Below are 13,871 nucleotides of genomic sequence, written 5' to 3' on the forward strand. Positions count from 1 at the left end.
CCAGTTTCTCATCTAGTAGCTTTTGCATATATGCTGGTGTGTGTGTGTATGGGCCTGTATTTGTAATAATCTATAGAAGCAAAATCCACAGTGATAAATTATGTAAGTACATATTCAGGAGCTCAATATTTCATCTCCAGCCCTCACAAATGTTGACTGTAATGGTTACTGTCTTGCTCGTCCTTCATTGTGTATCACACACACACACACACACACACACACATCCTTGCACTCTCTACAGCCCCAAAGGGACATACATAGTGTCTTTGAAGCTGCTGCTGCTCGAACCATAGAAGGTTCATAAATGTGGGCCACTGTACACCCATACATTTCACCTTCCAGAGAGCAGGGCCCCGGGGCTGAAGTCAGGGTTGTGGACTGTGTTTACTGTGTACACACTGTGGTGCTCACGCAACTCTGCTCTCATATGGGTAGTTAACATTTAACAGAGGAGAACCTAGGTCACCAGCTTACAGTGCGTGGATAGGAGGTTATATCTCACTTCATACTCCCACTGGAAATTGCAGGGAGTGTGCGCCACAAATGACTCCTCTGTTTTCTCATATTGTGTGTGTGTGTAGGATGAGAGTTGAAGGAGTATTGTTGCAAGAGACAGGTCAAAAGTTTTTTGCAAGTTTGATAGCAGGGCAGCAAAACAGTGATTCCTTTTATAAACCAGAGGCAACATGTAAACTCAGGAAGCACATTTCCCTTGTCTTGACAGTGGAAATTATCCATGTTGCTTGATTTCATTTTGAGGAACACCTAGTAATGTTACAGTATGCATGTACACTTGGCATAGCATCTATACTACTGGAGCCACTGGTTCAAAATTAAGGAAGCAAAACATTGCAAAACTACAAGTTTGTGAGTCATATTTCTCAATCATTCCTATATGTAAACTGGGTCATCTTCCTGTTTAAAATTAAACCAGACACACAACAATAACAGAGAGAAGACATGGCCTCAGCACAGGTAACTACCGGTCAGGAGAAAACACAGTGTCATGGTGCCCTGGCTGAGTTAAAACAAAAAAAAAAAAAATCATGTTTTGATGGAAAGAATTAAACTGAATATGCATCATTTTCAATGCAACTTAACATCCCTGCAGTGGCAAATACCTTAAAAAAATAAGTGTCTTTTCAAAATTCATCCCATTGGGGGCAACAAATTCAGTTTAAATTATATACACTGATAACTGGGTTGAGCCTGTTAAATGTGGAAAAACAAACCACTGTGAACATTCCACCTAATGATAATATCAAAACTAATGACTGAAATTTGAATATAGGTGAATATTAATCAGATTTCATTAGTCCAATCAGGAGGAGGAAACTACATCCTAAGTACAGACATTGATCAGATGAGGTTGATCATTAACCACACAGCAGACAGTATACATATAAAACCCAGCATCTTCACCCAGTGACTCTTTGTCCAGTCACTGAGGAGGGAGAGGACTGCCACCATCGACAAACAGCCGCTGAAGCATCAAGACAACAACATGAGAGTAGCACTCATCCCTGTATTGTTTGTCCTGTCTGCTGCCTGTGTCCCTGCCCTCTGTGGCAAAGAGGAGCCTCCTGTCCTCGACCTTGGAGCCCTGGCTGAAACCCGGTCCCGCTTTGCTGCTCTGGACGACGTGCGCCTCCTGGCAAACGGCCTCCTCCAGCTGGGCCAGAGCCTGCGGGAGTTTGTTCAGAAGACGAAGGGGCAGATAAATGACATCTTCCAGAAGCTGAACATCTTTGACCACTCGTTCTACCAGCTGTCAGTGCTCGCCAGCGAAATCAAGGAGGAGGAAGAGGAGCTGAAGAAGACCACGGTGGTGCTGCAGGCCAACAATGAGGAGATCAAAGGCCTGTCTGTTCAGATCAACTCCAAGGTGGACAACATCCTGCAGGAGAAGATCCAACTACAGAGCAAAGTGGAGGGCCTGGAGAGGAAGCTGAGCAGTCTGTCGCATGGCCTTGTGACCAGTGAACAAGTGGCGGAGATCAACAGCCTTAGGGTGAGTCACCTGTTGTGGAAACCTGCTCTTGCATTCTTTTTGGTTGTTGTCATTGCTGAGGTGGAAATGGCTGCTAAAGATCATTTAGCTCTTGCAACACTATAATCCTGACACATGAGCTCCTTCTAGGTTGTATGACAAGTCTTCTTTAAGCTGCCTATTCTTTGTTATCATTTCTGCACAGGAAGAAAGTAGACTGTAGTAAAGTAAACTGATTTTTTTTTTTTTTTTCATTTTATACTCACATCTGAAATGTCATAAGGTCCTTTATTACAAAGAGATGGAGACAAGCTTTTGACAAAGTACCAGGATATAATTTTTGAAAACTTTATGACACTCTTTAGTAAGAAGTAGAATGTATTTTTATCTTTAACCAAACTTTTTTTTTCTCCCAATGTATATCTGCTATAATAATAATAATTCCTACTTTTTCCATGACCAGGATGTGATTCAAACCCAGGAGCAGAGCATCACTGAGCTGCTAAAGTCTGTGAAAGAGCAGAGTGACCAGATCAACCACCAGAGGACGAAGATCAAGATTCTGGAGGAAAAGGTAGATGTTAGGGACTGTAGGAAAATTATTAGGAGGAGAGAGGGGGTAAGAGAAGGATAAGGAATGGTAATATATTTTTAATTTTTAATCAATTCAGATTCAGAGAGATTCATTCTTTCCTCTTGAGGTTTTTTTTTTTAGTTAGTTACTCGACAAAGATTGTTTTCACTGGTGATTCATTTGTATTATGTATTTGACTTGATTGACAGAGAGACATCTGTTCTCATTAATATCAGGTTATAGCATCATCTGATCTAATTTAGTTATATTTTTATTAAGTGAAATATTCACCATTTTGTTGTTTTTGCCAAAATTCTATATTCTTTTGATACTGGAGCAGAGGGTTCTTTTTTTCTTTGTCAAGAGAGGGCCAAAGAAGGGCCTTGCTTTATTGTGAAATGAAATATAAGATTTAAATCCTCTACCCTCTCTACCCCAAAATCATTTTCATACAGTCCCTTATTCAGTCAGAGTGGATGGGACGTTCCACTCAAACTGGCTTTTAGTTTGTTGCTTTGCAAAAGTATGCATTTTTCCAAAAGTTTCCTAAGATTATTTTTGCCTGCTTTTTGAGTTATGAGCTGTCATCAACTTGGTGTTGCACTGAATGCACTGGTAGAAAGAAAGTTTAATGGAGTCATGGTACTGTGCTATATAATTTAGACTTTAAATCTTTGAAGGGTGCAGACATGATGAAGGAGCTGTCCATATTTTTAATAATCTCAGCCTCAGTGCCTCAGTGATGAATACATTAGTACTGAATCTGGAGAGATGAAAATTCTAATCATTACAGTAAAACAAATCAAAAACTTTGGGAAATTTCTACTTTTGCAGAATAACAACCCACAGTTAATTATGTGTGGAATTGCTATTTAATCCACACTTTTTTTCTCTAGAGTCAGTCTGGGGATTATGTCTGCAAGCTAAAGTGTTTCCCCTTCAATTTTTCCCAGCTTACAGCCAACACATTAGCCCAGGAGACCATTGAGAGGATGCCTGAAATCTTCAACAGTGAAGCACCAACACTCACCCCTTTTGTGAGCCCAAGCACTGCCGAAATGATGAGTAAGATGGATAATATGGATAAAAGATGAGGAAATCCTGAGAGTGATATTAAAATTTGGTATCTTTTATTTGGCATACAGCATATCAGCTAGGACTTAGATTATGTATTCAATCCTTCTATGTCAGTGCTCGTGATTTAAGAATGTGTCCAGGCAATTTCCAGCAATTTTCTGCTTCACATTCATATAGTTTCATACAGTCACAGCAGGGAGCTGCCTGGTACATTCACAGTCTCAGTACTTACTGAGTAATCAATTATCCTGCACACATTTTCTTGTTAATGCTGCTGATATGAGCTGTTAACTCTCTGGTCACATGTGTACATTAGCTTCTCTGCTCCACATCACCACTTTGCAGCTAAACTTTGTTTAGGACAATTTCAAGTTTGACATTAACTTTGTGGTACATTTTTAAATAGACCTTCCATCAGACTGCAGCGAGCTGTTCAGCAGAGGGGAGCGAATCAGTGGTATCTATGCCATCAGACCCAACGGATCAGAGCCCTTCATGGCCTTTTGTGACATGAAGAAAGGTATTTCAACACTCACAAAAATTATACCTTTCCACAGCACAGGTGCACAGTTTTTTTTTTTGTTTTAATTTTAATTCAGTCTTTAACTCCAGCTGTCTTCATTAATAATTTGAAATGTGAAGCAACAGCAGTAGAAAATATTCAGTTTACATTAGCAGTAATTTAATACACCTCTGGTTCAGCTGTGGGTTCACAGGATTTCCTGTGAATCCCTCATGTGTGTGGTAGAGTGGCGGACAGAGTGTAAATACTCAGCTACTGAATGGCTATTGCTGAATGATGGTTAGCCAAAACTAATTTTAAAAACTATGAAATGAAACTCTTAAAGATCATAGGTCACTGTTCTTTTCAATTCAGACTACGGAGTAACAGTAATCCAGCGAAGGAGGGATGGTTCAGTTAATTTTGATCAAACCTGGGAGAAGTATGAAAATGGGTTTGGAGATTTTCAAGGTAAGAGACACTGTTCTTGGCACAACTGCTCATTTTATGTTTTAAAAAAATTCTCAACTATTTTTGTTTCAAATCATGATTATATAGTTGGTCACTTTCTAACCCCTGTAATTAAAAGTATTATATGTCTGCCCCTCTGCATAAGTTTGTGTGCGTCACGTCTGTGCTTGTTAAACCAGTCTGTCTCTCTCTCTCTCTCTCACAGGGGAGTTTTGGCTGGGTCTCAGGAAGATCCACTCTCTGGCCACTCAAGGCAATTCTGTCCTCCATATCCAGCTGGAAGATTGGAAACAGGGCAGACGCTTAATTGAATACAGATTTTACCTTGATGGTTCAGAGAGCAACTATACCATTCACCTCACGCATCTGTCTGGAGATTTGCCAGACCTCATGAGCAACCACACAGGCATGATGTTCTCCACCAAGGACAGGGACAATGACAACCACCAGGAATTCAACTGTGCCAACAACTACACAGGTACAGCAGATGTTTTATCCCAATGAATACTTGTCATCCGTTATCAACTGCACAACATGTAATTTCTGCCATCTTCCAGGTGGATGGTGGTTCAACGCCTGTGGCGACACCAACCTGAATGGGAAATATTTCCAGATGAGAACAAAGGGCCGTTCAGAGCGTAGGCGAGGGATTCAGTGGAAGCCTTCCCGAAAAGCTTTCTACTCCCTCAAGCTCACCCAGATCTCTGTCCACCCTGTGGCTCCGCCCTCCCCCGCCACAGCTTCCTCTGAGATAGGCGTCTTTCTCTGATCCAGTACCAACATTCTCCGGTAAAAATACTCAAAACAAACCAGCATCAAACAGTGGCATCTTCAGGAGAGCATTGGCAAAGCTTCTTCTGGACAGCCATGGTTTTAAAAGGCCTGGGCAGAGAGGAAGCTATTTCCTCTAAGTGTAAAGTCCAAATAGATTAAAATCAATCACATAGGACAGTAACAAAGCTTTGCAGTTCTGAGTGCTCCAGTGTACTAAACAGGAAGCCAAAAGAATGAATTACTCCCTATGGCCAGAATACTGTGCATGTAGTTTCTAATATAATAGAACTCAAAATATATTGCAAAGTCCAAAATACTGTAAAATGCAGTTAGCCATTAGTCATAACAAGCTATAACAGACACACTGGGGTATGTTGACTCTCATAACCCTTTTCTACCAACTGAGCTCTGGCTCTCAGTTGGTGGAGTTCTTGGTGCTATCCAGTGAACCGGCCCACAGAACCACTGCTATCCAGTATGCGTTATTAAATATGCATTATTAAATATTTATCTAATTATCTGAAATTTCATTGGTGGAACTGCTTGCAGTGAGTAACAAGGGATCCCAGATAGATACTGTTTTATTTTGTGGGGTTAAATGACAACAAAAGTTAGGAATAACATTCATTTTTACATGCTCTATTTTTTGATACATTTGCTGTATTTTATTTAACTTAAACTGCTGTCTTCATATACTGCTAATATTCATTTGGGTGTGGCTATGCCTAACTGAAAACATAATGACATTTTGCTTGAACTGACCAAGACCAAAAAGATATAATGTCCTATTTGTTTTCATGGGCTGTCAATTGTTTGGCACACACTTGACAGGCACAGGATGGTGACCCTGACCCTGAATAACATCAGCTTTGTTTTGATGCCACAGTCTAGTAAATGAATGACTGATACATGTTCATGCAATTACTACATTCTAAATTTTTCTGTATGTTGCACATTTCTTAGTTTTATTTTTATTTTTTACTGTGTTATATGTTACTCTGAATAAACTCTAGAGGGCAGTGTTGTTCTCTTACCCTCCACTTCCACCTACCTTTGTATGTGCTGCTTGTACAATTAGATTCACCAAGTTCTGTTTGTTGTGTAAATAGGTACTTTCTTAAAACCACATATGTATATGAGTATGTGCTTCTAATGATGCTCTAATTGCTTTTCTAGCTCTCTGTTCTCACACTCAGCTTTAAAAAAAAAAAAAGGCTAAATATCCTCTCCTAAAATAGTGCAAAGTGCATCTTCAATGAAAGATGTCATCCTTCTTTTTGCATATCATCACTCCAAGCACAGCTGCAGCCCTTCACAGATGGACACATTGCTCCCATAACACCTCAGTAACTTCCAGTCAGGCACACCCAAACACACACACACGTCTTTGTGACTGGGCCTGCAGCCTTGACAGTGATCTCCCCGCACATGTGTGAAGGAGCGTCTTCAGTTACTGCCTCTGCATACACATTAGTCTGAAAGGTTATTTTGGGCTACAGAAGTACCACTGTAACCCTGTGCTTCCAGAGAAATAATAGGAGGAGTCAGGGTTTTACCCTCCCATTCTGCCCCTGTGCACCATTCCCCATGTCTAACAGGGGATTTCCCTCCAAACAACAGGTTCCCCGGGTCTTTGTGCCACAGTTTTGGGTTGGATCTTCATTTTGAAACAATGGACAACAGTCCTCTGCAGGTGTTGACTGTCCCTACAGCCCCTTACCCTGACCAGAGACCCGGCACGAGCGGCCTGAGGAAAAGGGTCTTTGTATTTCAGTCCAGGAGGAACTATCTGCACAACTTCATCCAGAGTATCTTCTCTTCCATTGATCTACGTGACCGTCAGGGTTCAACTGTGGTTGTGGGAGGAGACGGACGCTTCTTTAACCAAACAGCTATTGAGGTCATTGTGCAGATGGCAGCTGCCAACGGGGTCAGTGTCACCATGTGTGTGGATTCACTCGCCTTGTGTGTGTTTGTTTGTATGTGCATGCTGGTAAGTGTGTGGGTGGGTGGTTGTGTACATGGGGAGATGTGTCATTGTGTGCACATCTCTTCATGGATGTCAGTGTCACCTGGCCTCAGTCATTATCACTTCGTTGTCATTTGTAGTTTCATGTCTTATTAGAATTCACTTGCATTTTTTTTCCTAGAGAAGTTGGATCTAGGAAAGGTATAGTACAATTTGTAATCCAAATGTAAACAACAGAGTAGAAAATCGAAACAGATGATAACTTCAATAAAAAAAAATTTGCATTTTTTTGTACTTTACATTATTGTGCAAAAACGAATAAATCTCTGAATAAAATCATAGAAGTCACTGATCTCATCACACCCATCTGCATGACAACTGAGAAAACTCCATCTGCTGATGTGAAGCAGATGAAAGCTTCTGGGAAAAAAAAAGAAAAAACAGTCAGTGGACCTTTAATTGGGTTTGTTTTATCAAACCACCACTGTATATGAGGATAAGAATGTGGTTGGTCGGTCCACTACTTTTGTCCGGGCTGAAATATCTCAGCAGCATTTGACCAAATTGCCTTGAATTTTTGTACAAATATTCATGCCCCTGTCAGGATGAATTCTGATGACTTTTTACTTTACATCTAGCACCAGCATCAGGTCAGAATTATATTTAGTTCAGTACTTTGGTTTATGACTGAACAAAACTATATTCCCATCAGGCTTAGCTGTACATTTCATTTGATGTTATATGTAAGATAATATATGAGCTGATGTTAGCATGCAACATGGCAAATATTACCTACATAGCATTAGCATGTTGGCATTGTCATTCTAAGTATGTTAGCATGTTCAGATTAGCATTTTGCTCAAGCCACGTAAATCAGCCTGACAGAGGTGTTTTGTTTCCTCAATAAAATTACAAATTATTTAAAAATATATTCATTTAAAATGAATTGTTTGATTTACCTTAAAGATACCATACCATAAGATGTTGATATGCTCAAGACAATGAAAAATCCTTTTTCATAAAAAAAAAAAGTAAATTTATACTTCATTCATACAATACAAAGAAGACTGCAACATTATGGTATTATTTATTCTTTGTGAAGTGATAAACATTAAACACATGTTGTCTTTTTGCATGAAATATCTGGTTGAAACTGCATTTTATTTTCATAATGTCATTCAGTTATAATGGCAAGTGTCAAATGGCAGCAGTTTGCTAATGCTTTAGTCAACTTCAAAACCAAATAAGCCAAATATACACTCAGTTTATTGGGTACACCTACCTAAAATTTATGCAGTCTAATACAATAATACTGTAATAAAACTTCCTTCATGAAGGTTATAATGTTCAGTTTTTATGTAACTATTTCAGACGTGATAGTTCAACTGTATGCTCATTTTGGATTCTACAGTTTGTGGTACTGTTGAACTGTATCACATTAAAAAGAGAGGTGTTTTTGTTATTTACCCTACCCTCACTCACATAAATGGGGTTGACAAAATAATACAAGCATCCAAGACAGGACTCGCTCTTGATGTGCCATAACTGTCGTTAAATGAAATTCTAATCCCACTTACGTTTAGGAAGAGGCATGACACACCAAACCTGATATTCAGTGACATTCCCACCCCTTCCTCACTCAGATATATTAAGATACACACTCATGCTAGCCACCTCACACATACCTGTGTGACATTTCCTCAGGTGGGTCGACTGATCATTGGACACCACGGGATAATGTCTACACCTGCCATCTCCTGTGTGATCAGAAAATACAAAGCTATCGGTGGCATCATCCTCACTGCTAGCCATAACCCAGGTGGACCTGATGGAGACTTTGGTATTAAGTTCAATACTGCAAATGGAGGTATGGTAACTGGAGAGGAGGACGCATGCATGGGGCATCAGCCAAGTGCAAAATAGTGTTACGAGAGAAGTCAGACATTTAACAAGGCTGTACAAGGCCTCATTCATTTATGTGTCACAGACACAGCACTGAGAGATAAAAATTTGAGCCTTTGTGTGGGCATAAATCTGGAACAAAATTTAAGCACACTGAAACAACCTACACAGATTTACCAATAAAAATCCCAGATAACACTGATCATTACCATTAGTAGAACTGTATGTAGTTCTACAGCACACTACATTTGAATATCAATGTAAAACCAAAGTTTTTGTACTTTATCTAGGACCAGCCAAGGAGGCCGTCACAAACAAGATTTTTCAAATCAGCAGAACCATCGAGGAGTTTGCCATCTGCCCTGGACTTCGAGTGGATCTGTTAACCCTGGGAAAACAAACGTTTGATCTGGAGAACAAGTTCAAACCCTTCACAGGTGTAGCCTAGGATTAGTCTGTCAACCATCACTTCAAATCAGGAGAAGATAGAGTCAATGAGATACAGATACATGGAAAATATACTTGACGACTCAAAGATCAAATGTAAAATCTGACTCATTCAATCACTGATAACTCATGTATGTTTGTTTCTCACTTGTGGTTGTGTCCAGTGGAAATTGTGGACTCAGTGGAATCCTATGCAAACATGTTGAGGAATATCTTTGACTTTGCGGCCCTGAAGGAACTTCTGTCTGGAGAGAACCACATCAAGATAAGAATAGATGCTATGCATGGAGGTGAGAATAGAGCATGTCATCACATTAAGGTATTTTACTTTTTTACTTATGGTTTTAATTGCTGTATTGATTAACATTCTGAAACCATTTGGCTTCATGTCAGCCTCCAATCCTCTTTTTTTCCTCCCATTCCTCTTCTCTTTGCTAATAATAATAGCTCACAAAGGTACAAATGTGTTCTTCTCAAAATCTAGGATCATTATTGTGTGTCATTTTAAGTGAGTCATATGTTATCAGGATAAACAACATGTTCATGATGCTGATGTTCCCCATTTGTTTGCATAAGGTCAAATGCGAAGGACAAGGCAAGCCACCAGTCAGTACACAAGAATCTGTTTGGCTTCTCAAGCACCATAACATCCAACTATCGCGTGATGTTTTCATTATTCCACTGCCACAACTTCTTGTAAATCAGAATGCTATTCAAATCCAAACCACTTACTATATTCATATCAGTGATGATATTAAGTATAGTGTGCCAACATGACATAGAAACAGTATAGATCACTGATGATTTTAATCCTGTTAGAGAGAGTTGTTCTAGATTCAGTTCTAGCATTGGAGAGGTAACATAGGGTTGTGGGAACCTCAGAACAATTCATAATGATTAGGTTACTAAATCTATTTCGAGTGTCCCCAAACACTGAAACTGAAACTAGTGGTTAAACAGTCCCACCAACTCCCTCAACCTCCTTATACACATCCACACCACCTCTGCAACAACAACACAACATAGACCATTCAAAGATAGTCATGACAAGTAATGTTACTGATAGGGTATTTTGACTAGATACAACATATCTTTAAATCTGGTCTTTCTATCAGTTGCAATCACTAATAAGAAATGGCTATGTTGTTCAGTTTTAATAACATTTTAAATGGAGCTTCCCAAAATGTTGAACTGTTGACTTAAACAGAGCAATACAAGCTGAGGTTTAGAATGCTACTTCAAACAACACCAGATCTGACTTCATTATTGTCTCTATATCAGTCCTCTCTTATCTCTCTCTCTCTCTCTGTCACCTTTGTCTGTTCCCCAGCGGTTGGACCATATGTGAAGAGAATACTGTGTGAAGAGTTGGGCTGTCCTGCCAATTCAGCCATTAACTGTGTCCCAGTGGAGGATTTTGGGGGTCAACACCCAGACCCTAACCTCACCTACGCTGCAGACCTGGTTGATAGCATGAAAGACGGACAGTATGATTTCGGTGCAGCTTTTGATGGTGACGGGGTGTGTGCACTGATTTGTTATTTCTTTATCTCTGCTCTTTTAGACTTTATAAAACAAAATCAAGTAAAAATGATACTTCACATTCATGACTGGATCCTGGACCAAAGGCTGTGACTTCTAACCTCTGTCTGGCTGTTGGCTTTCTAGGACCGTAACATGATCCTCGGTAAACACGGCTTCTTCGTCACCCCATCTGACTCTGTGGCTGTGATTGCTGACAACATCTTCTGCATCCCATACTTCCAGCATACAGGGGTGAGAGGCTTCGCTCGCAGCATGCCCACAAGTGCAGCCTTAGACAGGTAAAACTGTGGCCTGGCTTTCACTTATCACTGTCAAAACCTATGACCTTTGATTTTCAAAGTTGTGGCCAAGTCAAATGTAGAGTTCTGTAATATCATCTGATTTCTGTAGATCCACAGTGAAATTTTAAAGGGACATGCATACATTAATCATATTATGTTCTTTTAATATTGCCCTCTGTTGGTGTTTCAGAGGTTCTCTGTGCTTTCTTAGAATATCCTTTCGCTGTATTTCCCTTCAGAGTAGCCAAGGCAACAAAAATAGAGCTATATGAAACTCCCACTGGGTGGAAGTTCTTTGGGAACCTAATGGATGCAGGCCGGCTGTCTCTGTGTGGAGAGGAAAGCTTTGGTACAGGTACTCTATCTCTTCAGCAAGTTACTAGATCAAAAGATGCTCCATCTTAATAGAAAAACTGTGGGGAAAAAAAGGAAGATCTTATCATCTCATCATCTTTCAGGTGGAGACCATATTCGGGAGAAGGATGGGCTTTGGGCCGTGCTGGCATGGCTGTCCATCCTGGCCACCAGAAGGCAGAGTGTGGAGGATATTCTTAAGGACCACTGGCTAAAATATGGAAGAAATTACTTCACCAGGTGAGATGTGGACACCATCAGTTATACAAGTACACATCAGTGTTGTTTTGGATTTTTTTGTCTGTATTTGGGGTTATGCAATATCAGTCATCATAACCCACTTAAAACCACGAAAGCTGAAGACACTGAATAACACAGGACAATTTGGGCTGTATCCTTCACTCAATAAAGAATATGTTTGCAATGACATGGATGTAATTTAAGAAGACAAAAAAAAAAACAACAAACAAACAAACAAACAAAAAAACAGACTAATTGTTTCTGGGTAGGAATACTGTAATTTTTTTTTACCTAATATACAGTAGATTGAACTATTAGAAAAGGTGCATTGGGAATCCTATGCTGCAACATGCAAAAATCCATGCAGACCATGACTGACATCTAGTGGAAAATATATGCCATTACACAATTTGTTGACTTCACCATTGTAAGATAATATAAACTCTGTTACAGGAAAATAAATCTTTCAAAACCATAACATTTGATATTTAGCAAAAAGAGAATGAGGATGAGACTGAAGAACATATTAATGACGCATTTCTTACTTTGTTAATAAAATCAGTTGTGTTTGGTCCAGATATGACTATGAGAATGTGGACATAGATGCAGCCTGTGAGATGATGGAGGATTTGGAGCTCATGATTGCTGACAAGGCCTTCGTGAAGCAGAGATTTGCTGTGGAGGACAAAATCTACCAAGTGGAAAAAGCTGACAACTTTGAGTACACAGATCCTGTAGACAGCACCATCTCCAGGAACCAGGTACATGATACATGCTGAGCTGTATTCCTATAATGATGCGGTTGTTATGTGTACTGATACAAGATGTTTCCAGTGGTCTCGGGGTGTTTGGGCTCTTTCAGAGCCACTCAGCTGTGCTTGCGAACCCTGAAAGCTTCACAGGGTCTGTACTGGGCTTTTTTCACTGCAGGGTCTGCGGATAATCTTCTCTGATGGTTCTCGAATCATCTACAGACTCAGTGGGACAGGTAGTGATGGGGCAACGGTTCGTATCTACATCGACAGCTATGAGAAGGAGCAGATTTTTGAAGACACACAGGTAGAATATGTGAAAATTTCTAGAATAATTTGGCCAAAATACCCAAGATTTCACGAATCTTTGAATCCACTTGGAAATGTATAAATGGCATATGGCAGCCCAGGTGCTTGAGTCTCCAACAATATTGTGTGTGTTTGGTACAGGTGATGCTGGCACCCCTGGCAACAATCGCTCTGAAGATCTCCCAGCTCCATCATAGGACGGGTCGAAGTGGCCCATCAGTCATTACATGATCCTTCCCACATGCTACTCCATCATGGCTTATGTAATGCCCTTATTGTTTTTCCTTCCAGATTTTTGTATCAACTGAGCTTAAATTCCAAGTGTAGCTGCACAACACGCAATAGTTTGGATCTTCAGTTGAACTATATTCACTGACTGAACCACATTAAACTGCTTTTTATTTTTGGTTTATGTGTGGTGTGTGTGTTTTTCTAGTACAGCAGCACATAGGCTATATATGTTTTTTGTCGATGCCAATTTTTACTGTGTGACTGTAATTTACACCAATGAATCAGTGAGAAAAAGCAGCATAAAATTCATTAGCTCTCCTAGAGATCACAGCAACTATCATGACATAATGTTGTTCTATTAAACGCAGCATGTGGTCTGAAAGCAGCGGTTTTATTTCCTGTCTGAAACTCTTTCATCGCAGCATCTAGTCTCACATTATTTTACATAATGTG

The 13,871-nt window shown here is 39.9% G+C and overlaps 2 protein-coding genes across 2 annotated transcripts; both read left to right on the top strand.

Annotated features, from left to right (window-relative positions):
* The first annotated feature begins 1,419 nt into the window (after window positions 1-1,419).
* Window positions 1,420-6,434, top strand: LOC108883823 (angiopoietin-related protein 3). The gene is made up of 7 exons (XM_018677327.2): window positions 1,420-2,011; window positions 2,454-2,564; window positions 3,518-3,629; window positions 4,048-4,161; window positions 4,519-4,614; window positions 4,820-5,092; window positions 5,172-6,434. Exons 1-7 carry the CDS (start codon window positions 1,505-1,507, stop codon window positions 5,381-5,383), a joined length of 1,425 nt encoding a protein of 474 aa, XP_018532843.1. The 5' UTR covers window positions 1,420-1,504; the 3' UTR covers window positions 5,384-6,434.
* Window positions 6,435-6,581: 147 nt separating this feature from the next.
* LOC108883822 (phosphoglucomutase-1) lies at window positions 6,582-13,599 on the top strand. Its single transcript, XM_018677326.2, has 11 exons — window positions 6,582-7,318; window positions 9,062-9,224; window positions 9,550-9,696; window positions 9,871-9,996; window positions 11,037-11,227; window positions 11,375-11,529; window positions 11,772-11,887; window positions 11,991-12,126; window positions 12,704-12,887; window positions 13,057-13,185; window positions 13,329-13,599. Exons 1-11 carry the CDS (start codon window positions 7,061-7,063, stop codon window positions 13,416-13,418), a joined length of 1,695 nt encoding a protein of 564 aa, XP_018532842.1. The 5' UTR covers window positions 6,582-7,060; the 3' UTR covers window positions 13,419-13,599.
* The last annotated feature ends 272 nt before the right edge of the window (window positions 13,600-13,871 follow it).

Source organism: Lates calcarifer, linkage group LG4 (genome assembly GCF_001640805.2).
Source record: "Lates calcarifer isolate ASB-BC8 linkage group LG4, TLL_Latcal_v3, whole genome shotgun sequence".
NCBI classification, from domain to species: domain Eukaryota; kingdom Metazoa; phylum Chordata; class Actinopteri; family Centropomidae; genus Lates; species Lates calcarifer.